Source organism: Ornithorhynchus anatinus, chromosome X1 (genome assembly GCF_004115215.2).
Source record: "Ornithorhynchus anatinus isolate Pmale09 chromosome X1, mOrnAna1.pri.v4, whole genome shotgun sequence".
NCBI lineage: Eukaryota > Metazoa > Chordata > Mammalia > Monotremata > Ornithorhynchidae > Ornithorhynchus > Ornithorhynchus anatinus.
The window spans coordinates 54,693,612-54,719,739 of NC_041749.1; the positions used below are offsets into that span (position 1 = coordinate 54,693,612).

The following is a 26,128-nucleotide window of genomic DNA, read 5'->3' on the forward strand; positions in this document are numbered from 1 at the left end:
AATGCTCTAGACCAGACCATACAAACACATGAGGCAGTGGGATATTTTGAACATAAGGCAGCATGGCCCAGTGAGTGGATAGAGCATGGGTTTAATTCCAGCTCCACCACTTCCCTGCTGTGTGACCATGGGCAAGTCACTTCACTTCTCTGTGCCTGTTACCGCATCTGTAAAATGGGGATTAAGACTGTGAGCCCCATGTGGGACATGGATTATGTTCAACCTGAGTAACTTGTATCTACCCCAGCACTTAGTACAGTGCCTGGCACAGAGTAAGTGCTTAACAAATAACTTTTTTGGGTGGGGGGGAAGCATCCACCAAGCCTGTAAGGTTCCCCTCCCTGCTGTACAGAAACCCACATCCAACTGCTGGAGAGGCCGAAGGTAAGTGAAAGAATGATTGCAATTCTTTTGGCTCCAACAAATCTACATCCACTTTACACTGCAGCCTAGAGAAGGGGGAGTGTGGCTGAAGGCATCCTGTACCTTTTGCTAAAGCAAGCTCCAGAAGAACATGAGCAATCCAACCACTGATCAACCCAACTTGGTCATCTGCCTGTGGCAGGGGCAACTAGGACAGACCATGTTGATGGCTGCCTTCCTTGATTACCCCTTCTAATGGTTAGGAGTATACCATTCAACATGCTGAACTTTTTTATTCTACAAGCTCAAGGGCTGATTCCCATGAATTTATCTAAATCCATTTGGATCCTGCTGAGTAGAAGGCTTTGCTGGTTTGGAGGCTTTTTTTGGGGGGTAGGGGGAATGCTGGAGGGGGATGGCTACCATAGAAACTACAATAATGATGGTATTTGTTAGGTGCTTACTATGTGCCAAGCCCTGTTCAAAGCACTGGGATAGATACAAGGTAATCTGGTTGTCCCACATGGGGCTCACAGACAATTCCCATTTTACAGATGAGGTAACTGAGGCACAGAGAAGTGAAGTGTCTTGCCCAAAGTCACAGAACTGACAAGTGGCAGAGCCAGGATTAGAACCCACAGCCTCTGACTCCAAAGCCCGGGCTCTTTCCACACTATTTGAGGTCATTTTCTTTTTCTGCCTTCCAATGTGTAGGGTGACCTATATATGTGGTGAGCTTAATCACCAACTCTCAAGCTGAGCTCCCAGTGGCCCATGACTGATTTCTGTCACTGTTCATGAGAAGCTGCAGGACTTGATGGGGGAGGGGAGAAGAAAGTGTGAAGACCTACATGGTCTCAACTGACCATTCCAGTGAAGGGAGGTAGCATGGCTTAAGAGAAGGGACCAGAGGACCTGGGCTCTAATCCTCTTTCCATTCCTGGTGTGTGACCTTGGGCAAGTGACTTAACTCTTCTGGGACTCAGCTCCCTCATCTGCAAAATGGGGATTCGATACCTGTTTTTCCTCCCACTTAAACTGTGAGCTCTGATTATCTTGTATCTACCCCAGCACTTAGTACAGTGTTTGACACATGGTAAATGCTTAAGAAACAAACAAAAACACTAGCTATGGAGGCTTTTTTCCATTCCTGACCCTAATAGCATCACTCCTTGATGATGCACACACCACTATAATAGTGGCTACTAATCTCTCCAGACTCGCCAAGTGCCCTCCGTGTTGATGCAAAGCAGAGCATGACCCAGCACTAACAGTCAGGTCCTGAAACAGGGGCTAGGCCTTTGCTTCTGTGGCCTGGTTGTAGCTCTACTTGCTTGCATTGAATTTCCTCAAGTAGTTGCACATACACGTTTTCTCAACTGGTTTTTATTATAAAGAAGTTTCCAAAGACCCCCTTCCTTCCCCTACCCACCCTCCATTCCCTCAAACAGCAGTACAGAAACCTTATGCACACTGATACACGGAAGAAAAGCAAAGCGAAGGTAAGAAGGGTTGTGGTGAGTGATGGCGGTGCCAGCTCCATTCCTGTACCAGTGGCTTGGTTCGCTGAGAATGTGAATGGTGGTGGGGGAGGGGGGGGTGTCTTTTTATTTTGTATTGAAACTTTGTGGATTTGGTCAAAGAGAGGTCCCAAGTAGGGACCTGTGTTGCTCCCTGCCACAGGTTTCTGGAGCTGACAGACTCTGATGAACCACTGCTCTCAGGTTCCTTTCCAGTGTCTTGACAGGAGGATCCCTGTTTCTCAGGAGTCCTTCGGAACGGACTTGGGTTTTGAGGGGCGGGGAGAAGGATGGTGCCAGCTCCCACCTCGCTTCCAAAGCTCCTCTTCCAATCAGTTTCGGTGCCCTTTGCGCCATCTGGGAGCTATTCACAGTTTTGTATGGTTTTATTTTATTAAAGTGTTGCTATTTAAAGAAATATCTCTAGCAAGTACAATGTAGCCCAGCTACAACCTCTTAATTAATCTTAAAGTTCTCTCTCTCCTCCAGGTGTGCTCTCAGAGCAGGCAATTTGACATTCCCAGTGGGTGTGTTGTCTCCCTGCTCCCCTTCTACATTTGTCTGTGACCCCTGTTGCCCCTTTTGGTGCACGATCCATCTTCTTGGCCAATTTCCAGGTCTGTGTGAAATAACCTGGGTGTACAGTTTCCATATGTTCTCTTTGTCTATTGCTAGCTGGGTGGGTGCTGCCTGCCCTATTCCTCATATAAACATTCTACAGGCACTTTGGGCAAAGGGGGTCAGGGGGAACGGCAATGAGTCTAAACCGCCTATCCAGTGGGATAAGCTCTTTTGCTGCATAGAACCAAATTAATAGTAGTTGGGTTGTTTTAAAAAAGAATGACTCCAAATGCCCGAGACTTTCCTCCAGAACCTGACTTGGGTGAGGTAGTACTTTGGTTGGATGTTGATAACCACTTGTTATTACAGCACCAACAGCTGTCGTCAGCAGCTGGGATTGGGTCTTATTCAACCCTTGAGGACTAATGCGCTTCCTCTGCTTCCCTGGCCCACCTGTGCCAACTTCTTTGGTCTTAGGGGTGGCTGAGGGCTAATGCCAGGGTAAGCCACCTCCTGTTCCTCTGGGGCATATTCCAGCTATTTGAGTTCTCTCTGGGGAATCTAGCTTGGAGGACAGAACAAGGTGAATTCCTGCATCAGGGGGCAGGGGGAAAGATAGGCAAGATGGGGAAAATATTCAGTTGGAAGTTGGGGTGTGAGGCCATGAATACTTCCTGGCTGAGGAAGATCCCTTAAAATGAGACTCACTGGTTGCCTCACTCACAAAGGCTGAACCTGAGTCTAGAAGCTACTAACTCTTTACACTGCATCAGTGTGATACCCTGGGGTCATGAACCCTTTCTGCATAAGAGAGATCCCTTACAATGAGATTGTCTGGCAACCTCCCTCACACATCCTGAGCCTCAAAGAAACCTATCCAGTGGTGAAGGAGAGCCAGAGCATTGGATCCCTCAGCAACAGGGGGAAGACATCAGTACAATTGCTCAAAATATTACAGTTCCCAACAGCCCGAGTGGAACTCTCAGCAGAGAAACATTTCCCTCTCTTCCCCCACTCCTGTCACTGCACCACACACATTTGTTTTCTTGTGAGAAGGTAAAATGACCCTCCCCAAGTTGCCGTGAGGGATGGAAAGTGCTCTTTCAGGACAATTTGAAACAGAATTGATAAACTCCAGAATGAGTGTGTATGCCGTGGCATCTGGGGAATGCTCATAATTGGAAACAGCTGGGCCAATTTGGCACTTTCTTCCCCCACCTCCCCCTTCACTGCCCCACCCCCAGATAACCACCCACCCCTTTCCCTGGGGGTGGGAGAGGATTAAAGTGCTTTCACACACTTTGACTCTGTCATCTACTATTAGGAGGGAAAGCAAACTGATTCTTTGAGTCTGCCCTGCAGCATCCCTGCATAAGGAGTGGTTGAGCTGCCAATATACAGTACAGGCCAAACAAACCCCCACCCCAACCTCTGCCTTGGATGCACAGCCATGAGGTGGTGAAGGCTACAGGGGTGAGTGCCCCCCTGCTGGTGCCAGGATAGTGTGGGGGTTGGGGAGGAGGCTCTTCTGTTTTTGGCTCAGATGGGGCCAGGTCTTCCAGCCACTTGTCCCAGTTAATGGCCCTTCTCCCCAGGAAGCCCTCTGCATGGCTCTGGAAAGGGCTGCCCGATGAGGCTGGGGCAGTTTCCCATCTCTTTCGGCCCTTGGTGTCTCACAAAAGCCAAATGAAACCTCTTCAGTGGCTCTCATTCCACCACACATTTCTGGGACTTTGGCTTGGGGCTGCTCTCCTCCTCAAGGTACAATACACCATAAAATAGATATCTATTGTCTCTCTCTATATACACACATATATACTTCATTTAAAGACACATCTCATCATCAGCAGTGCACTGGGTAGAAGGTCACTTTGGGGGGTGGGGGTGGGGGGGTGTGGGTGCAGTCTGGGAGTGAGAGCCTTAGGCTTCACTGCAGCATTCGTAGATGTTATCCTCCATGAGGGCTATCACCTGCTCGAACTTGTGCTGCAACTGGGTCCTCCTAGTTGTGGAGTTGGCCTCTAGTGCTGCTACAATCTGTGGGGAGTGAGAGAAGCCCCGCCCCCCAGAAGGTAGGGCAGGGAGAGGGGAAAGTGTTAATAGGGCATTGCTTCCACTCTTACAGGTCCTGGAGTGTCTTGGTCAGATGTGTTGGGGCAGATTTTTTTCCCCCTGCTACTCCTCCTTTCTCTCACCAGACTACAGTAGAAAGGTCTTGATCTGGACTATGTAGAGAGATCGAGCTGTATGTTTCAGGCCAAGAAGTTTACTCTGGGCCTTGAATGATCCCCATGATTATCCTGATAATTTCCAGTTTCCCCTTCCCTTTCTACACTGTAGATTGTCAAAGACTGGTAGGAACTGTCACCAGAGGGTGGGAGGGGGGAAAAAGGGGTACTGGTCAGATGTTCACCCTTACCAGGAGGAAAACCTTTCATGATTCCAGGAGACCCCTCTCTGTTCATGCCCATAAACCACAATTTGAAACAAGGTCACTCACTTGAGGACGGTATCTCTTGGCGTATTTATAGATTTCAGCCATGGCAACATTGGTGTTGAATTCATTCCGGTATTTCTAATACAAGACAGAAAACATGTGAGGTGGGAGAGAGGAGTTGGGGGTGGAGGGAGTGAGAGAGAGAGAGAGAGAGGAGGGAAGGGTAACCAAATGCCTGCAAGGGAAATCCAGTTTCTAACCCGATCCAAAAAAAGACAGCCTAGATCCAATTTTACTGTTAGGTTAAAATGTCCAATAAAAACAAATGGGGACCAGCATGACCTAGTGGATAAAGCATAGGCCTGGGAGCCGGAGGACCTGGGTTCTACTCCGGCTCCACCATTTGCTTGCTGTGTCACCTTGAGAAAGTCACAACTTGTCTGTGCCTCAATTTCCTCAACTGTAAAATGGGGAATCCATAATTGTTCTCCCTCCTACTTTGGACCATGAGCCCCATGTGGGACAGGGGGACAAGATAATCCAATCTGATTATCTTGTATCTACCTCAGTGCTTAGGACAGTGTTAAGTCACTAAATGACACATAGTAAGCCCTTAACAACTACCTTAATACCTCCAGGGCCAAAAAGGGATACTTTGGAAAGAGCAGCAGTGGCTGGGTGGTGGTGGTGGCAGAATGGCTGCTGTGGCAGAGAAGCAGGATGCCAGAAAGAGGGTGTTGGGGATGGCCTGAGGAGTGGTGGGGAGGCAGGAGCGGAAATGGAGAATCCTCTCGGCTTCCCGAGAAAGACAATCAAAGGGCGTCCTGACTCCGGCAGTAATGGAGCCGGGGCTTTTAGTATAAATTATTCCCATTCTGGGGTCCCCCTACAGCCCATTGGAAGAGTAAGCTTCTTGACAGCAGGGAATACATTATTATCATACATTGTTATATGTTCCTAAGCATCCAGTTCAGTCCTCTACTCACAGTGCACTCAATAAATGCCCCTGTTGCTGCTGATAAAGATCCACCCTGGAGGATTGGGAGCTTTGCAACAACCAGCCCCATCTTACAAAGACTGGGTCTTTTACTTCCAGGTGACAGGCCCTCAATCAATATTAATTAATTCAGCAAATTAGCTTCTCCTTACCCGAGATTCCTCAGCCAAATGGGCATTCATTTCCTGCTCACTGAGAGGCAGCATGTCATGAATCTGCTTGTAATATCTCTGTACGATTTTTCGATATTCCGGAATCTCCTTGGCATACAGAAGCTTATTGGTTGGTGAATCCTGGAGAAAGGAAAAATCAGCGCCAAGGTGAGAGGGACAGTAAATTTAGCACTGAGTGCTTGAGAGATGGTGAGTGGGTCCAAAGTGGTCTGGTGTCCTGACTTGCATAGAAACTACATGCATTCAGCAGGATCTGAGTCCTACATATAGGAGTGTCTTAAATGCTACTGAATGGCTTATCCTTTCTTTCAAAGCCACGAGGAAACACTGGCAGGATCTGTACTTTCTTTGCTTTGACCTGGATATGGAGTCCCTCCTGCTTATGTTGAGCTTCAAAATCTTGACCAGAATAGTATGTCAGACGTCAGTACCTGTGGTATTGTTTGTTAAATGTGGTGGATTGGATTTTTGGCCCTTTGTAGGCTGAAATTCAGGGCTAGATTAGACTACTCAGATGGATTCACTACAATAAGCTCATCTTCCAACTGTACTTTGCACTCGCCCTGGCAGCCTGAAGGTTAGATGATGCCTCTGTAGATAGACCGAGTTTTCCATTTGCAAGTGTGAACCCTTCACTCCCACCCCCTAGGAACAAGTCCCTAAACCAGTGTCAGATTAATTTAAGTGTTTGGAGGAGGAGAATAGAATTTGGCTTATCCCAGTTTCCACTCTGAATGGGGAGCCCCTTTGGTTTAGGAAACACCCAGAGAGATGTAGGGCCCAAGCCAATAATCTCCGCAAAGGTGGCTTCCCAAAGAGTTCAAATCCACTACTTGTTATCCCTATCCTTACTGTCTATTAGGTAGCTACAAACCCATGGGTGCAGGCACCCCCAACTAAACACATTACATGCAGACACACTGTATTAGTTAGTACTCTCTACAGTCTAAGGCTTAGAAACTGAACTCTTATTTATACATGGGATCGCATGCCAGAAGCAGGGAAAGACTGCACTGCAGAGAGACAGAGGAGACTGTGGGGATAATAAATGGCAGTTTGTGTCTGCATTCATTGAAGGGGCCATTTTGCTTTTGCGGGGAGTGACATTTCCCCTCCTGGATGAAAACGAGCAGCTGGAAACCTTTCCATCTGCTGTCTGACCCAAGCTAACCCTTCTAACCTAATCGACTCCCTGATAAGGCAAATGGAGGTGCCTGATAACTGGTCAAAATTGTAAAAAGAAAAACAAACAAGCCTCACCATCTCGATAGGGTTTAGTCACTTAATCTTCCTTCACCATAGCTTTCTTTCAGAAAAAGTTTTCCTGATGCTTTCAATTTGGGTGGACGGAACAGGGATAGCAAAATGAACAAATGGGCTCAAAACCTCATCTATGTCCTTGGACAGGTCACATATTTAGAGTGGCAGAATAGCCTGGGAGAGAGTGAACAGTCCAGATGCTCCCATCCCAAGTTTTTTAGGAACTCTGTGTGTGTGTGTGTGTGTGTGTGTGTGTGTGTGTGTGTGTATGCATGTGCATGTTCACATGTACGGCCTGAATCTACCTAGTAACTTGGGGCAACACACCTGTACTCCCAGGTGGTCAAGAAGCTACTAATAATAATAATGTTGGTATTTGTTAAGCGCTTACTAGGTGCCGAGCACTGTTCTAAGCCCTGGGGGAGATACAGGGTAATCAGGTTGTCCCACGTGGGGCTCACACACTTTTAATCCCCATTTTACAGATGAGGGAACTGAGGCACAGAGAAGTTAAGTGACTTGCCCACAGTCACACAGCTGACAAGTGGCAGAGCCGGGAGTCGAACTCATGACCTCTGACTCCGAAGCCCAGGCTCTTTCCACTGAGGCACGCTGCTTCTCGATTCTGCTTCTAGGATTCAAGGTCCAGTCAGATTCTGAAGTCCTAAAACTATCTCCTAAAACTGAAGTCCTAAAACTATCTCCTTGAAATACCTTCTAATCTCAGGAGAGCGGTCCTTGCCCAAGACATGTTCAGGTGTAGGCTTTACCTTGCCGAGCTGTAGGTCGGAGATGGAGCAGGCATCAATGAAGGCCTGGGCGATGACCGAAAGGCAGGCATCTATGTGATCAGTCTTATCAATGTCAAAGACAAACTGGGGGTTCTTCAGAATGTTGACCCAGAACCTCAGAGGTAGGCTGCAGTAGGGAATCGCAACAAGGGAACAGAGTCAGGGTGAGCACTTGAGCCCACCCAGACTGCACTGCATGGGTTAGGAGAAAAGGAGGCATGGTAATGAGAACAGAGCTTGGTAAGTTCGGAGTAGAGGTTTGATGTTTGATCTTTTATGACAATGTGGCATTACTTAAACTGGCCTCATTGCTGAGACGGAGAAGTCTGGGGTGACTGACTGGGTGGGAGCCCTTCCCCGCTGCCAAAGGACAGCTGTCTCGGCAGTTCCTGTCAGTCAAGGTTGCAGCTACAAGAAAGCGGAAAGCGTCTTTGGCCAAGATCTGACCTTCATTAAGGCCAAGTCTCCCTGACTCTCTCCTTTAACAGAGGAACAATCCAAGTCCAGTATCAGAGAGGAAGAGACTTACTCAAGGTCACCCAGTGAGTCAGCCGCAGATCTGAGGCTAGTCTTCACAGAGGCAATTGTTTAGCTCTCAAACTACACGGAGAGCTACAGGCACTTGGAAGGGGCAGTTTTCTTGCTCTGACCATTTGCTGCTTACACTACTTTCTCTTCTTCCAAGCTCCCTTTGTAACTAGGTTCCGCTTTACGATTTGAGAGCCCCTGTCCACCCCCCGTCTCCCCGTCCCCCACATCCCCTCTGATCAGTGTTCCTCTCTAACTCATTCTTCCTCTTTCAAAAATGAAAATGAAAGCAGAAGGCCCCGCCACATCAGCTAGACTGGAGGTAGAGCTTCTGGCTTTGGCAGGCGTGACCTACTGTGGAAAGATCTGGGGATTAGGAGTCAAGAGAACTGGGGCCTTCTGTGTGACCTTGGGCAACTCACTTAACCTCTCTGGATTTGTTTCCTCACCTGTAAATTCAGGATTAGATCGATTATGAGTCCTTTGTGGGAGAGGGACTGAGTCTGATCTGATAATTTATTTACCCCAGCACTTGATGAACAGATCAATAACTCTGAATACAATTATATTCATAAAATAATTAATATTATTATTATAGCTCTCACAGATGCCTTTCTTCACTGCTGGTTTAGCTTTGGTCTGTTTGGGGAGAAGCAGTGATAATAGTAATAATGATGGTACTTGTTAAGCGCTTACTATGTGCCAAGCACTGTTCTAAGTGCCGGAGTAGATACAAAGTAATCAGGTTGTCCCACGTGGGGCTCACAGTCTTAATCCCCATTTTACAGATGAGGTAACTGAGGCACAGAGAAGTTAAGTGACCAGCCCAAAGTCACATAGCTGATAAGTGGCGGAGCCAGGATTAGAATTCACGACCTCTGACTCCCAAGCCCATGCTCTTGCCACTAAGCCACGCTGCTTCTCCGTTAGTGTTGGATTGCTTCAACTTCTTGACCTAAAACACAGGAAATCTCCATAAATAGGTCAGGGTCATTAGGGATTCATTGAGTGGGAGGGTTCCCAGAGATTTGAATTTTGATCCTGAGACTTGAACTGGCCTAATTTCTTCCACACTGGCATCCACACTTTCGGTCACTGTTGTCTTAGGCAGGATTTGAAACAGAATTTGAAAGTGGCATGGCCTAGTGGTTGGAGGGTGGACCTGGAGGTTGGAGGGAATCTGGGTTCTAATTCCTGCTCCGCCAAGTATCTGTTGTGTGACCCTGGTCAAGTCACTTCACTTCTCTGTGCCTCTGTTACCTCATCTGTAAAATGGGGATTAAGACTGTGAGTCCCATGTGGGACAGCGACTGTGTCCAACCTGATTAGTTTGTATCTACCCCAGTGCTTAGTACTGTGCCTGGCACATAGTAAGCGCTTAAGCAGCATGGCTTAGTGGAAAGAGCCTGCGCTTGGGAGTCAGAGGTTGTGGGTTCTAATCCCGCTTCTGCCATTTGTCAGCTGTGTGACTTTGGGCAAGTCACTTAACTTCTCTGGGTCTCAGTTCCCTCATCTGTAAAATGCGGATGAAGTCTGTGAGCCCTACTTGGGTCACCCTGATTACCTTGTAAGCACTTAGTACAGTGCTCTGCATACAGTAAGGACTCAATAAATATGATTGAACACCTTTTTTTTTTAAAAAAGGTAAAAATTATTGCAGATTCCCACTTATTAGTCTCCAGAGACAATTACCATAGTTTCCTACAGGCCCCTCTCTGTTTCTCATTGGGATGGAATCTCTCTGTGTCTCTGTCTCTCTCTTTCCTCAGTTCTCACCAAGAATGGGAAATCAGGCTTGGGGAGAGGGGATTGGGGAAAAACACCCTTCCAAACCTGTTGGTTTTCCAAATGTGCAAAGTATCTGGATCGGTGATCCCCCTCTTTTCAGCCTGCTCTTCCAGAAAATCAAAGAAGTATTTGATAGCCAGGGGTGGCTTGTCCTCACGGATGCTGAGGATGGCTTTGAATAGGTCATCTAGAAATTTCTGCAGTGTGCCCTGGGGAGAAAACAAGCCTATGTGACCAGCGCAAATGGAAACCTTGAAAGCAAAGAATATTTGAGTTTTTACAAGGCTCAGCTTGGTTGCCAGCTTCATAGGGCAGGGAGGAGGGAAGGGAGTGTTGGAGTAAAAAGCCTTTTTTTCTTTCAGTCTCTGAAAGCTGGGCATGCTGATATAATTACCATTTGTTTTAATTCAATTTTTCTTGGCAACGATGTTCTCTTTTACTACTTCTGGAATCTAAGGAAACATCTGTAATTGTTTGGTACAGTGAGTTGAACAGAAAACTTTGAAATGGCTTGCTATTCTGATGGTCTCTTCAATTATGAAGAAGATGAAGAAGAAATGTAATCCCAGTGAGCAATCACCAAATACCTTTGGGGAATAGTCATGTGAGTGGGAGGGTGGGGGGAAGGGGAAAGGCCTGCAATATGAAGTATTGCTTCATTTTGAAGCATCTATCTAATATTGACTTATGTGGTCATGTAAGAAAACACTTATTTTCAAAGTCACAGAAAAAGACCAAACCGTTATGTTTCTTTCTGCCCCCTCTAGACTGTAAGCATGTTGAAGTGAGAGAAAATACCTGCTATATTGTTATACTGTCCTCTCCCAAGTGCTTAATACAGTGCTCTGCACACAGTAAGCGCTCGATAAATACGATTGACTGACTGACTTAGATGGGATCAGATCCCCAGGCTAACTTCTTATATTCCAAAGTATGGACATTGCTGGATCTTCTAAGGTGATGATATTCGGTCACCCGCACACTTGTTCTTATTAGGTAAAGCTAAAAGGTCTACAGATTATGGATGAAGAGCCCAGGAAGGTGGAGATGCAAAGCTCCACTCCGGATGGGCCCCGGAACCAAAGTGCAACCTCAGAATTTGTCATTTCTATGCCTGTATTCAAGACCCTTGGCCATCCCTGAAGTCCTGGTCCCTCCATACCTGCTTGCTCTTACCTTTGTTGAGAGCAACCTGGTCAGATAGATCTCTGGAAGAACCTTTTTCCTATGGCTCTGTTTGTGTGACTTCTTATGCTCAATCATTTCATCAGTAGGAAGAACCTGAAGCAGGAAAAGGGAAGAGTCGTCAAGGTTTCTGGTCTTTGGAATTTTTAAAGGACAGATTTCAGTTTTTTCCACTGCAATGTTGCTGTTGTGTTGCTTCCTCCTACCTGTAATTGATTTTTAAGGCTGTCTTCCCCACTAGATTGTAAACTCCTTGAAATAGGGATCCTGACTACTAACTCTTATTTGTACTCTCCCCCGCTTTTAGTGCTATGCCCTGCACAGACTAGGCCCTCAATAAATATGACCGGTTGATCGACCGACTCCTCTGAATGTGCATCGGTCCTGTTGGATTGCTCTCCAACTCATCCATCAGAGGAAGTTTAAAAAGACAGGCATCTCTGGAGAATCACTCATGGGCTAGGTGCCTTCTTGAACAATTAATCAAAGAATTGCTCTGGAATGAACATACACTTTTGTCTATTATTACTACCACAACAACTGCTCCTGCACTACCCAAATATTCTGGACTTGGGAGCAGTTACCTGAAGCATTTGAGGCCTATATCCATCGTGGATCTGGACGTTTCTGCCTTGAAAATGGATTTACAAGGCTGATTTAGAGTTTTAGCTTTGATCATTTCCTCTTGTCTGAAGAAATGCGTATTCCTGGATGAGGATATGCATCTTCGACAGTCTGAGAGCCTATGGGTGCCTTTTTTTTTTGTTAGTACATTCAGTGGCTTCCTGACCATGAATAGGTGAATATGATCAGTAAGTAAAATCAAGCCTGGCATCGCAGGGCTGGAGGGGGAACTCAGTCCACCCAGCCCAATTCCCTAGGCCTAGGCAGGACCGTACCTAAAGCACCCATTCTTAAAGATGTCCCATGAAGGAGACTCTTTGGCCTTCTTTGGGAGATCATTTGCTTTCCTCTATCAGCTCCTTCCAAAGTAAATTCTTGGTAATGCTCTCTCCCCCTCTTTGTTTTCTGCTAAAATACTGAACTTTGCTCTGGAAAGTTCACTTTCTTCCAGTTCTGTCTCAAGGAAGGAGGTATTGTGGCTGAGATGATTTGGTCGGCTTCAGATTTTGACATACCACCCACCCCAATTTCCTGTTGCTTCTTCTGGTATCTTAGAGAGCATGAAAACAGAGAGCAGCAGATGACCCCGAACCTTCTTCTTGAGGAATGCTAAATCTTATGCCAACACCATCTAGACAACCCTTAGAGTACCCCAAGCCCACCCTCATGGGAGAACCCTGACATACAGGCAAGTTGTCACTTGCCCAAAATGAGCTTGGCAACAGGAATCTTCACCTGCCAGACCGGCAGTCTCTCCACTAGGCCACCCTGCTTTCGTCTGATTAAAAACTAAGCTGCTCCTCTCCCCTCCTTTCTCCCACATGAATGTGAATCCGGTCACAAACAAAGCCAAAACCTCAGGACTCCCTCTCTCCTGTGCACCTTTGCTAGCCTGATCAGAAGGCAATGCACTGGACAGCTGACAAACCCATCTGCCTGTGCAGACATATGGAACACATTCCTCTCCCTGCCTTTGACACTGCTCTGGGCACAGCCGCATTGTCCTTCAATTAACTGCTAAGTGACTAAAATGGCTGCATGGGAGGTAAATTTCACAACAACCTGACTGTAGATGGTAGTGGATAGAGGATACCCCCCTCTTTGGCCTATACCACATACCCCAATAATTCATTCTTTTCACTGTCACAATTGAAAAATGGATAGTAGAGCCCCTGAGGGATATTTTTTTTTGTGTGTGTGTGTTTGCAAATGTACTTTGTTTCTTTTTAATTTATCTGCAACTCATCATTGACACAGTTTCCTCAGGAGCTGGACACATTCCAGAGAAATTTCCTTAGAAGGAAATTGGTTGGTGGGTGGGGGAGTGGGAAGGGGAGGGAGAAGCAAGAAAAAATGCTTCTGGCCACACACAGAGCAGGGTGTTATGAACCTCAATTGGTTGTGGAATCAGATACTTACTAAATGAAAATACTTGTCGGTGTCCAAATCCTTCACTGTAAAAGAAAATATCCAGAAAGAGAGAGGGGGTGGGGAGTGAGGAAGAGAGATATTATAAGCATTTATCAGCACAATTTGCTAATATGCTAGTGGGGATATCTGTTAGGTGAGGGAGGAAGGTAAATCTTGGACTTATTTGAGGAGCTAAGACACTTCCCAAACATTCCATTTGAGAAGCAAGATTATTTGGCCCTATTTTCAGGTGGGCAAACCATGGTTAAAAGGCAAGCCAAACTGAGGTGGGCCATACAGCAAATTAGCAGGGGAAACTGGGTTCATAACAGTGACACTGGAACTCTGGCCCAATGAGCAATCCCAGGACCCTTCTGTCTGGCAGAATAAGGTACCTCCCAGGTAGTGGGACCATTAGCATGGAGGAGGTCTCAAGACTGGGGCCTTCCCATGGGAGCTAAGCCTGCTTCTAATTGAGGGTTTCCAAGTGGAGGCTATCACTTAGCTTTGTTTTCTGGCATTTTCTGGGGCTGCAGAGGAGAAGGATGTAGGGTAGGGCTGTGAAAGAAAGCATCTAAAAGTCTCCATTTTCTCTGGAACAAGGACATGTTAGAGGGTGGCCAGGCTTTAGTTTCCCAGCCTTCTGGTCCCCCACACCCAGATTCCCTGGCCTGGCATTCCTGTCCTCCCGCTGTCCCCCCACCCCCCCACCCTCCCCACCCGCCCAACCAAACTGACCCAATCCCCTAGCATGCCTGGTAGACCACATTGCTCAATTCCTTCTTTGAGCTATATCCAATTCTTGCCCACCAGCTCCCTGTGCCTGCCCGGTCAAAAGAAAATCCATTTTCCTTGAAATAAGAACAATAAAAATAAAAATCTAATCAAATCTTGAGTTCTATTCCTTTTCTCATATGCAGGAGGGCACCACTGGCTCCTATGTACCCTCCTAGCCTGCTGGGTGGGTGTAAGAACTGTTGTATACCATCGCCTCAAACCCTGCTGAATTTTCCCTTCCAGCTGGCTAAGGGATGGATACTCTGCAGTGAATGGACTCTTTCTTCACTGAGTATCCCACTTAAGCCTCAGAGAAATCATTGTCCCTGGCTCTTGCTCTTCTCTATTCTGCCCTAGACATGCTCAGGGCTATGTCCCTTTGGACGGCTACAGTACTTTACCCATGCAAGGGCAGAGTCCTTATCTGCTGCTCCTACAGCTTCCTCTCTTGGTGACCAGGGGGAGGACTGGGGGTCAGTGAGCCCTGAATTAGGAGATCCCTTTCTTCCACAAAACTCCCAGTTTCTGTAATAATACACCCAATTGTTAAACAGTATACCCCCACCCCCATCCCGGACTACAGCTTTGGCCCGCAAGTGACAATATTCACTTAGTAAAGTAGGAACAAGGAATTACCTCGACTCAGAGTGGCGTCCTTCTTGTCCGTCAGGCTCATGGCCAAGGAAGCTCCTTCTGGGATCTGGGGGTGGGAGGGAAAGCCCGGCAAATCAAACCCAAGCATCTAGTATGCCACCAGACCCCAAGAGGGGGCACAAAAATGGAAAGTGGTAATGGTGCAAACCCAGCACATCCCGATGGGGAACTAAATGGCTGAGCTCCAAAGCAGGGACAAAGTTGTGGGCACTGCTTTTACCTTATAATGTGCTAATGTGTTCAGTTTCTTTCGACCATCTTCTACCACTGACGTATCATCCAGGTCCCGGAGAATGTAACTGTTGGTGCTTGATGCAAACCACTCTAAATGGAGAAAAAAGGGCAGGGAGAAGACTGAGATACTTCTACTACTAATGATGATAATTTTGGTATTAAAGTGCTGACTATCCACCAAGCACTGTACCAAGCGCTGGGGTAGATATAAGCGGATCAGATGCAGTTCCTGGCCCGGGTGGGACTCGCGGTCTAAGGGGGAGGGAGAAGGGTATTTTATACCCATTTTTGAAAGACGAGAGGCAGGACAGGGCAGGCTAGACATGCAGGAGAATGCTAGAGGTGACCAGCGGCAAGGTTAACTGATGAAGAACGTAAGGGATCCAGAGATCTCAAATTCTAGTGTGCGCTGACCAGGATATAGAAGAAATTAGAAAACCTTTAAGAGAGATGTGAAACTTTTTTTCTTCTCCTTTATGCTTTTGGCCTGGGGATTTCTCAAGATTTTACTTTTGTTTTCCAGAGGTCTCCTTCTTGGTTTCCCCTTTTCCAGAGGGTTGGTCCTTAGGTTCCCCAAATTGCCTCTTTGCTGGTGGCTCCTGAGGAGATCAGGTCAGGCAAAGCACTTGGTGAAATGTACAATCTCCTCTCACCCCCGTGGAGGTGGGCACAGACCTGCATGTACTAAGGTCGCGGGCTGCCATGGCTCTCAGCAGGAACAGAGCAATTGAATTCCCAGGCAAATATCCAAATTTAAGACAGCAGCTCTTGGACAATGGGCTCAGTCTCACCTCCCACCTACCAGACTGCCTGCTGTCTTTTACAAGGTGAAAGCTGAGACCAGAGGCCAGGCAAAGCAACAGGGGAAACCCAAAATGGGTGCAAATTCTGGCCAGGATTTCCCTACGACCAGGACTTGTTTTCTCCAAATTTGGGCAGGACCCTCCTTGCCATATCTTTGCCCACAGTCTGATCTGCTCCAGACCCTACAGATTTCAAGGCTTTTAAAAGTAGACATGTCAGATGGCATGGCTTGACCCAAGACGTTGCAGAGGAAGGCTAGTGGGGTTGGGAGAGGGCGGTGGTTTAGGGTGGAGGCTGATGAAGTTGAGAGAGGGGTAGGGGCAGAAAAGAGTGAGAGGAATCCTAAGGGGAGGCTAGAAGTTCCTGCCAAGCTTGGCATTTAGAGACATTCAGCCAGGCTGCTCTCAATCAGCAGTCAATTGTCCCCTTCTCCTTCTGTTCCCCAGTATCCACTGGTATTACCCAATGAAGGCCTTACCCAGATCCACCTCCTCCACCCTGGGCCACTGGGAGTAGGGGACATTCTTGCAGAAAGCCTCCAGGATCTTCTCCTTCACCTGGGTCAGTGTATCAGTGTCCATGGCCCGCACACTCAGAGAATCCATGCCACAGCCTTGGAAGGACACGTTGAGGTTCTGCAGAAAGAAGGGGGACCAAGGCTCAGATTTTCCCAGAAACTACCTGGGGCAACTTAGCAAGGCAGATTCAGGAGTGTCAGCGCTAATCTTACTACCCCATGGGGCAGCAAAGTAGCAGTGGAGCTCGGTTTCCCCATTTGCGCACTGGGAATACCAATACTGACCTACTCCCTGGGGTTGTTTTTTAGAATAACTCGTGAAATGGACGGTGAATTTCTCGAACATGAACCTGGTAGGAGTCAGCAAATACAAAATGCTATCTGCCCCCTTTCCCAAGCAGACAGATTTCAGGCTTGCATAGGGCTGTCAGTGTCTCCGTTCCTGGATAATAAATAACCTGCTGCTTTTTTAACCAGAACTTCAGACCTTACGACTTGGGGAGTCTGTCTGGAGTAGCCATAAACCTGCCAACAGAGGCGACTCTGACACGCAGCCTTGGGTCCCTCTCCAGCTGCTGGGGGCTGCGGCACTGTTCATTCCCTAGATAGTGTGAGTGGCCCTCCTCCAGCAGGCTTCCTGGAGTTACCACATGTGCAGAGGAAAATAAATAGCTGAAACTCCTTCCACTAAGCCCTTCGGTCTCCACTATAAATTACAGGCCAATTGGTAGCAGAGAGCTCCTGCAACCTGAGGGGAGTAGCATATGGTCTGTGGCTGTGCCCTCTGCTTTTCCCTTGCCAACAGCCATTGGCAATTTGTCCCCCAGTGGAGTCTGCCAGCCTCATTTCTTACCCCAGGTCCCTGACTATGGGCAGCACTTTGAGAAAGAGTCCTCTCCCGTCCGGCAATTGGCCCCAAGGCTACCACGGCCTTCCGGAAGAGATAGTCAAGAGGGGACATTTGAACCAGAGTGACACTGGATGGGAAGTTTGGGTGGTCTCTCAAGTTTGGGCCCCTGAAGGTCACTGCTTACCCTAGGCTTGGCTTCGATGTTTTCTCTCAGTAGCCATTCCTCATTCAGGGTGTAGCGGGCTTTACCAGTGATGGCGTCAATGGATCCCTTATTGATCTGCTGTTTTATCGCGCAGAGCAGCAGGAAGAAGGGTTCGCCTACTGTTTCCTGGGAGAAAGAGACGACACAGGTCAAGAGACTGAGAGCCAAACGCCAAGATCATTTTTGTTGAAGCCCTAGGATCAGTAACACTAAACTCACATTAATTGCTTCACATATGGCCTAGTGGATAGAGCACGGGCCTGGAAGTCAGAAAGACTTGAGTTCTAATCCCCACTCTGTTGCGTGTCTGCCAAATGACCTTGGGTAAGTCACTTCACTTTTCTGCACCTCAGTTACCTCATTTGTAATATGGGGGATTAAGACTGTGAGCCCCTTGTGGGACATGGACTATGTTCAACCTGATTAGTTGGTATTTACCGTGGCACTCAGTACAGTGCCTGGCACATAGTACGTGCTTAATAAATACCGTAATAAAAAAGAAGTCTGTGGCTAGAGCATAATATTTCTCTTTCTCAGTGGAAAGAGCACAGGCTTGGGAGGCAGAGGATGTGGGTTCTAATCCCGGCTCTGCCACTTGTCTGCTGTGTGATCTTGGGCAAGCCACTTAACTTCTCTGTGCCTCAGTTACCTCATATGTAAAATGGGGATTGAGAAAGTGAGCACCAGGTGGGACAGCCTGATTACCTTATATCTACCCCAGTACTTAGAACAGTGCTTGGCACATAGTAAGCGCTTAACAAATACCGTAATTATTATTATTTAATACGCCTCTCTTCCCATTCAGCTGGTAGCATGACAGCAAGTAATAGAGACATTAAAATGGTGCTTTTGTCTCGAAAACAGGATGCAATTTTGCTCTTAAATTTTCAGAATGTATGATGACTAGGTCAGATCCATGTTTAAGCCCTGGACCAGAATGAGAGGGGGGAAGGGGAGATCTGTTTTTTTTCTTCCTCCCCTCTACTCTGGATTTCCAATTACAAGACTACCCTACTTCCCTGGAGAGACAATTCTTATTTTCAGGAAGCAGATCTTGCCCCTTGGGCCTAAATTCCACACTTTGGTTGGCTCAGAAGTCTATATATCCTCATCATTCCTAATGAGTCTCTTTAAGCAGGAGATTGAAAATCGGGTGTTTATCTGCTATGCAAGAAATGACTACACTCACCAATTATCTTTCTATGTTTCTCCAAAGATCCAGACTTGAGATAAAAGCCAAAAATGTTTTAAAAACTTATCCAAACCTAAAAATAGTCTATTGTTATTGAGTCCTGCTGGGGGAATAGCTCATTTTAGCCTTCAGGCCCATAGAACTTGGTGAACTTGGTGGGCCTGGAACTTCCTCAGGATCTGATGCTGCGGGCATATACTGGAATGCATTGTACCAACTGAGAAATGGCATTCACTAGTCTTTAGCTCATGCATTCAGGGCAGTGGAGTGGCTGGGAGGAGGGGAAGCATCTTAATGACTTATTTAACATTTTAAAAATAATTCCCAGCTCTTCAATCTAGAAAATCAGGGTTATGGCAGTGGCCACCTGCAAAGCTCCAATCAGAAACCTAGATGTTCAGTGAGGAGGAGAAAGCTAGAAGGTGAGACGTACAGAGACAGAGCTCATTTGGAACGTCACTGGGAAAACAGGTTTGGAACTGAATCAAACATTCTTTCAGTCTTAGCCCAGATCTCAGTTAGTGAGGTTTCCCCTCCACCAGGCTAATTCAGAAGGGAAAGAAAGGAGATAGGACATTTGGTTTCTAGGAACCTTTCCCCTTACCTATAGTAAGCGGCAACCTGATGAGCCATTGGAGAGTGTTCTGGGCTCTTGACAGTTTCCCCTAAAGTAACTTCCCAACAATGGACAATCTGGGCCAAGAGGGTTCTGTTGAAACATTCTATAACCACAGGATGAGGCTTAGCTGTATGGAACAGGGAAAAAGCTCCCAGTGAATCTACATGCAATTTCCACTAGGGAGGGTTGATGGGTTACTTGGGATGTCTTCTTGGGGAACTGTACTTTCCAAGTGCTTAGTACAGTGCTCTGCACAAAGTAAGTGCTCAATAAATATGATTGAATGAATGGAGCCCGATGTCTCACTGCTTCCCAAGACTTTCCCCGGACAGGGTGTGGGAAATGGGGGTATCAGCTGAAGATGTGTGCTTGTTCCCTTCCTCTCCATTACTACAAAATGTTTCCAGGGAGGGTCTCCATGGCATCAGGTTCTTCACCCACGTTTTTGTTGGTGGGAAGATGCTGACTGGGGTTTGTGGTATTAAGGTTCAGGAAGCATTGCCTGGCAACCACCAGGAGATAATGAATGTGGTAGCCACTAGCCCAGAGATTGGGTTTGAACAGCCCATGGGCTACAATGGGTCTCTGGACTCACTCGGATCTGGGAGTCCCAGATCTGGTCTCTGAGCCTTGTCGGGGAGTGAGTTCCCAGAGCAGGCAAACCATGAGTTTTGGGCAGTGTCTCCAGGACTAAAAGGTAGCCATAGCAGGAAGACAGCTGAGAATATTCTCTAACTTCCAGCTCTGACTTTCCTGGGGGTGGCTCAGGTCTGATTCAAGGTCGGTTTTGGAGTTAGTTCCTCCTTGGTAAACTGCTCTGCCAGAAACCGCTGCACCAAGAGTTCAAGTGGGATGACTCCCAGCTGAGTGATGAGTCAGGCTGAGAACCCAGTCTCTTTCTGGCCTCTCTTTGGTTTCACCCTCAGGCTCTGCTGCCTCTTCTTCAAAGACTTCCACTCGCTGGCCCTTCCTGCACTCTTTGACTCTTTGTTGGCAGGACCCATTTGAGAATCATCCCTTCATTTGAGGAGGGCAGTTGGGGAGAGGGAGAAATTTTTCCCTCTACTGAAAAAGTCTCCTTTTGTAGGGATCGTGGGCATCTTCCTTCATGGGGCTCAGTCTGGTTCAGCATGCTGGGAAATACCTCAATGCTTCAGATGTAAGCTGCGGGTGGGGAGAGTGGAACTGCTGTATGACACAGGCTGCCAGAAGTTTTCGGTGGTGTGGACATTTGGGAACCACTGGCTAGAGGATATCCCTAGAGATGTTACTGAGTGAAACTGCCCCTCAGAATGCAAGGGGCCCTCCAGCGCACCACAAGACTCTGCTCCAAGGATTTGGGAAGGTATAGCATGGGTCTGAAGAACCGGGTTTGGGCTACACTAGCCTGGAGAGTTCTTGTCTGGGCTGGGCCATTTCTCCTGTTCTGAGAAGGTCCCCTTTTGTGGCCCCTTTTGAAGATTCTGAAGAGTTTGGGAAGATCCTGGAGGATCTAGGCATAAAGAAGCAGTTCCTGGGGAGTCACCCTAGAACTGATGACAGGAAAACAATAGCACTGGCAAACTGGGGCATTTTTGCAGCAGCACACTGATTTGGTCATTTTGTGAGACACCTTAAGTGGAAGAGGTCTGAAACTCCACTCTCTCTGAGCCTGAAATTGTTCCTGCTTGGGGGCCAGCTGTATAAAATGTAACCTGAAATTTCCTGAGGCTGTGTGCCCCAAAATAGTAGCCTCTTGGCACCAGGTGGGCAAGAAAGGGACCAATGAATGTGGACTGCCAGGCAGAATTGGGCAGGGCACCAGGCAGGATGAGCTGGTTTAGTGTATCCATCTTTCCCACCCTTGAATTTGCCCATTTGCTAGAATTAAATCTTTCAAATATCCTGTTCTGGTAAAGTTGCCTATTCCCTGCCTGTGGAGCAGAACCAGACTTGACTGAAATGTCAAGCAGTGATCCCACGGACTGACCCTGAGGCGCCTGCAGCAGCTAGAAGGGAGACTGATGATGTAGTTTGATGGAGACAACCTTGAGTGGCATGGGAAAGCCGTCTCTGGTCACAAGAGCCCAATTTCCCCATTTATAAAACAGAACATGCCTCTGGCCCATTCCTGATTCACTGGGAGGATGCAAGGATGAGGAAATGGATGTAAATTTCCACGAGGCTCTCGGAAGAAAGGCCTCGTAAATATTCTTGCCACCCCAGGACACGGCCCACTCTGTCCAGCTTTCGAGGCACATGAGGCAGACTCTTGGGAAGCGGAGGTTACTTGGATGAGGCTTAGATCCAGACTAACTCCAGGGGTAGACTGAGCCCCACACATCTCATTCCCAATGTTCGCTCGGAGAGAGAGAGAGGGTCCCTCTTCCCTCAGATGGGTGTCTCCTACCCAAGCCCCTAGGCCAGTCAGCAGAGAATTAATATAAAACAAATGTCTGAGTCGTGTTATACTAATTTACAAGGCGAAACCCAGGCGGCTGGAATTTTTCCACTGACCTATTGTGAAGGGCCTTCAAACAGCTGTTTTGAATAGACATCGTGATTAATGGGGGATAACTTCAGAACCAAAAACAGACCCCGCGTCACAAATGTCCTCTGCTCAGCCTCGAGAGAGAGCTGGCCAAAGAACCGAGCCGAGTGGGCCTCCAGGAGGGGAAGAAAGGCAGGAAGGATGGAACTTCACATGCTCGGGGCTTCCCTTGACTGTTGCAGAGATGCAATAGTGTGGTCACCCAAGCCGGGGCCACCAGTGGGGAAGAGTTGGAACAAAAATCCCTTGCCCCTGAGTTTTCCACATAACTCTGAAGTTGAAGAGAAGGAGGGAAAACTCGAGAATGAAATGCAGTTTGAAAGAAAGCCAGATTTTAGGATGCTACCGAGAGTCACAGTGCAGTTGACATTTCTCGGAAGATTCTTTTTTCCTCCGAATGAAGAAACGTTCAGCTTTTCTTTTGACTGAGGCTGGTGAATTTTGCCTAGCAGCAAGGGAAAGTAATCGATGGGAGCAAAGCCACATTGACCTGCATCATCCTGCTGCAGGTCACGGGGAACCCTGACAGCCAGTCCAACAAAAGGGAAACCCTGGTATCGACTGAGGAAGCGGAATCTCAAAGGGACAGAAATCAACCACAAAATGTTGCTAAGACGCATCATTTGCCAAAACACTAAAATGAAGACTATGGTTAAGGAGTTAAACTTAACATGTCCAAAACAGAACTACTTACCTTCCCATCCAAACTCTATCCTCCCCCTGACTTTCCCATCACTGTAGACAGCACCACCATCCTCCCTGTCTCACAAGTCCATAACCTTGGCATTATCCTAGACTCATCACATTCAACCCACATATTCAATTTGCCCTTTCCTTTTCATGCAAACTGCTACCACGTTGATCCAAACACTTATCCTGTCCCACCTCTACTGCATCAGCCTCCTTGCTAACCTCCTGCCTCCTGTTGCTCCCCACTCCAGTCCATTCTTCACTCTGCTGTCCAGATCATTTTTCACCAAAAGCATTCAGTCCATGTTTCCCCATTTCTCAAGAACCTCCAGTGGTTGCCCATCCACCTTCACAGACACCATTTACCATTAGCTTTAAAGCACTCTATCACCTTGCCCACTCCTATCTTACCTCGATGCTCTCCTACCACAACCCTGCCACTTGCTTGGCTCCTCTAATGCCAACCTACCGCGATCCCATCTAATTCGCCACCGACCACTCGCCCAATTTCTGTCTCTGGCTTGGAACCTCCCACCCCCTTCATGCTGACACCATCACTCTTCCCACCTTCAAAGCCTTATTAAAATCACTTCTCCTCCAAGAGGCTTTCCCTGGCAAAGCCCTAGTTCCCCTATTCTCTCACCCTTCTGCATCACCCTTGCACTTGGATTTGTACCCTTTATTCACCCCACCTTCAGCCCCACAGTACTTGCATACATATCTATAATTTATTGATATTAGTGACTATAAGCTCCTTCTGGGTGGGGAATGTGTCTTCCAACTGTTATATTGTACCCCTCCTTCCAAGCACTTAGTACAGTGCTCTGCACACAGTAAAGGCCAATAAATATTCACTGATTGATGGTGTTTGGATTAAGGTTAAAGTTTGGCTGGGGCTAAGGCCTGTTAAATGGCATTATCAGCTTTTTGTGTTCACAGCAAACCCTTCTGATCAGGCCAAAGGATGGTCCTCATCTGTTCAAGTTTCCACTGTGGATTTTTGGTCACTTTTGCTTACAGAAGGACTGGCCCCTGAGACTGAAAGGGAGGGGAGAATAGGAAAGCAGGGTTACACACCTCTTCCTTCAACAGTCCCCAGAACCCCGGATCTCAAAGAGCTGGAGAAACAGGAGGAAAAGAAGAAAGGAAAGGAAACTCTGTGGCGGGAAGGCTGCTGGGTGAAGGCGCCTCTAACAGCCCATGAGTGGGTAGATGTATTTTTAAACGGATCTTGGGTTTCTTTCCCCAGTGGGTTATAGCTGATGCCAGCAGATGGGCATATAAACATTTTCAGATCAGCCATAAGGCAAGGAAATGGAGAGAAAGGCTTTACATTGTGCATCAACAATTGGGCCCACACACTTGGTTAACTCAGTCCTGTAATCACTCAGTTAACTCAGTCCTGTAATTTAAACATGTCAGGCTGATGGGGAGAGAGAACCTGTGGACTTGTCTGGGTTCCACTTGTCCCTGGGCTTTGGACATGAGCCAAAGCAGAGCTAGTGAATTATGCTTTCTTTACCTGACTTTTGATCACTTCAGTCAGTGCTTTTGGATGCTACTTTTAAGAAATGTTTCCATATTTCCTCACCAAGAGGACAGGAATAGCTGTGATTTCTGAAGTGGTGGAGAATTTCCTTTCAAGTGCACTTGGGGGAGAGATTACTTATTGATTATCCCCCTCATCTCCTTTATCTCTAGAAATCCCCCTCCCCATCACCCCGACTCGCTCTCTTTGCTCTACCCTCCCTCCCCACCCCACAGCACTTGTGTATATATGTACATAGCTATAATTCTATTTATATTGATGCTATTGATGCCTGTTTACTTGTTTTGATGTCTGTCTCCGCCCTTCTAGACTGTGAGCTCGTTGTGGGCAGGGATTGTCTCTCTTTGTTGCTGAATTGTACTTTCCAAGTACTTAGTACAGTGCTTTGCAGTCAGTAAGCACTCAATAAATACGATTGAGTGAATAAACACCCCACTATGGGAGAGATAAAGAGTACCATTTGACATGCAGCAGAGAAGCAGTGTGGCCTAATGGAAAGAGCATGGGCCTGGGAGTTGGAGGACCTGGGTTCTAATCCTGACTCAGCCTCTTGCCTGCTGTGTGACCTTGGGCCAGATACTTTACTTCTCTGTGCTTCAGTTTCTTCATCTGAGGAGTCAATACCTGTTTTCCTTCCTACTTAGACTGTGCGTTCCATGCGGGACAAGGACTGTGTCCAAGCTGATTATCTTATGTCGACTCAAATTCTTAGTACGGTGCTTGACTCAGAGTAGGCACTACAATTATTATTATGATTATCACCACTACTTCTGAGAACCCATTCCAGAAATCAACATCTAATCTGACTTCCCATTCCAGAGCTGTTCATTACATGTGAACACATAACAGGGAGCTAGATGGCCATCCAACTGATAGGCATCAGCATCGAGGGAGACACCAATAAATCATCCCCCCCACCCACCAAAGGACCAAGCCACTTCTCTCCAAGGGTTTCTGTTCCTTTGTGTTTCACTCTTTTATCAATCACAGTGCTACTTGGCTTTACACAGCAATTAGATGGCAGCTGAACCTTTCTCACCTACCCTCCATCTACAACCAACTCTATGTAGAGGAGGTTGTATCCAATGTTGTCTCTGAACACCTGCCAGGGTGGGAAGATGGAAAGAGGCTGGTTGTGATTTTTAGGAAGAGTTCCTAATCTGAGTCTATTTGGTCCCAAATGTTCAATCTTTATTTTCCTTTCCTTCTCCTGCTCTAATCCAGCCCGATAGATAGAAAGTGCAGCCGGAATTTCACTAGCAGGCCCAGTCAGGGGTGGCATAAAGCTTCTGTCAACCACGTCAGCATTGCAGCCACCACACAACTTTTGCCCTGCAACTCAGCCAAGTCCAAGCCCTAGAAGATTCAATGCCACATATTTACCCAAGAAATCTTTTTCTTACACAACTTCCACTCTCTGAAATATTAAAAAAATAAAATTCATTGTTCCCCCCACCCCCGCCACCAAAACAACAACAACAAAACCCACCAACAACACCATAAGGCAGTTGCTGGGGCTCTGTTAAAGTCCAGACATGATTACCCAGTCCCAGGGGTCTTCAGTCTCTCTCAGCTCTGTGTTGTGTGTGTGTGTAGGCTACAAAACCATCATTTTTCACTTGCCAATTGAACTCCCTGGGCACTGAAAGTCCATGGAAATCACACACTTTCCTGACTCCCTGCTCTGCAGCTTTCATCCCCGAGAGAATTGACCAAGCTCCAATTTCTACCAATTTGAGATTTATTTCCAGGGTTTGGGGGCCTGTGTGGTGAGTGTCCGTTTATGTGAAACATATTGAAAAAAATCACACATAACTAGCCTACTTACTATATTAACTTACAGGGCCTGCACAAAGCATTATGAAGACAG

At 47.1% G+C, this 26,128-nt stretch overlaps 1 protein-coding gene across 1 annotated transcript in view; it reads right to left on the reverse strand.

The window, feature by feature from the left end:
- Window positions 1-1,733: 1,733 nt before the first annotated feature.
- Window positions 1,734-26,128, reverse strand: part of PLXND1 (plexin D1) — a 155,141-nt gene continuing 130,746 nt past the window's right edge. Inside the window, exons 26-36 of the mRNA XM_029050663.1 lie at window positions 17,658-17,804; window positions 16,585-16,741; window positions 15,289-15,392; window positions 15,051-15,114; window positions 13,647-13,681; window positions 11,595-11,699; window positions 10,464-10,627; window positions 8,082-8,229; window positions 6,031-6,171; window positions 4,945-5,019; window positions 1,734-4,481 (exon numbers count right to left, since the gene is read on the reverse strand). Of these exons, the coding sequence (XP_028906496.1) occupies window positions 4,365-4,481; window positions 4,945-5,019; window positions 6,031-6,171; window positions 8,082-8,229; window positions 10,464-10,627; window positions 11,595-11,699; window positions 13,647-13,681; window positions 15,051-15,114; window positions 15,289-15,392; window positions 16,585-16,741; window positions 17,658-17,804 (1,257 nt within the window). The 3' untranslated portion in view covers window positions 1,734-4,364. The remainder of the gene's footprint in view (window positions 4,482-4,944; window positions 5,020-6,030; window positions 6,172-8,081; window positions 8,230-10,463; window positions 10,628-11,594; window positions 11,700-13,646; window positions 13,682-15,050; window positions 15,115-15,288; window positions 15,393-16,584; window positions 16,742-17,657; window positions 17,805-26,128) is intronic.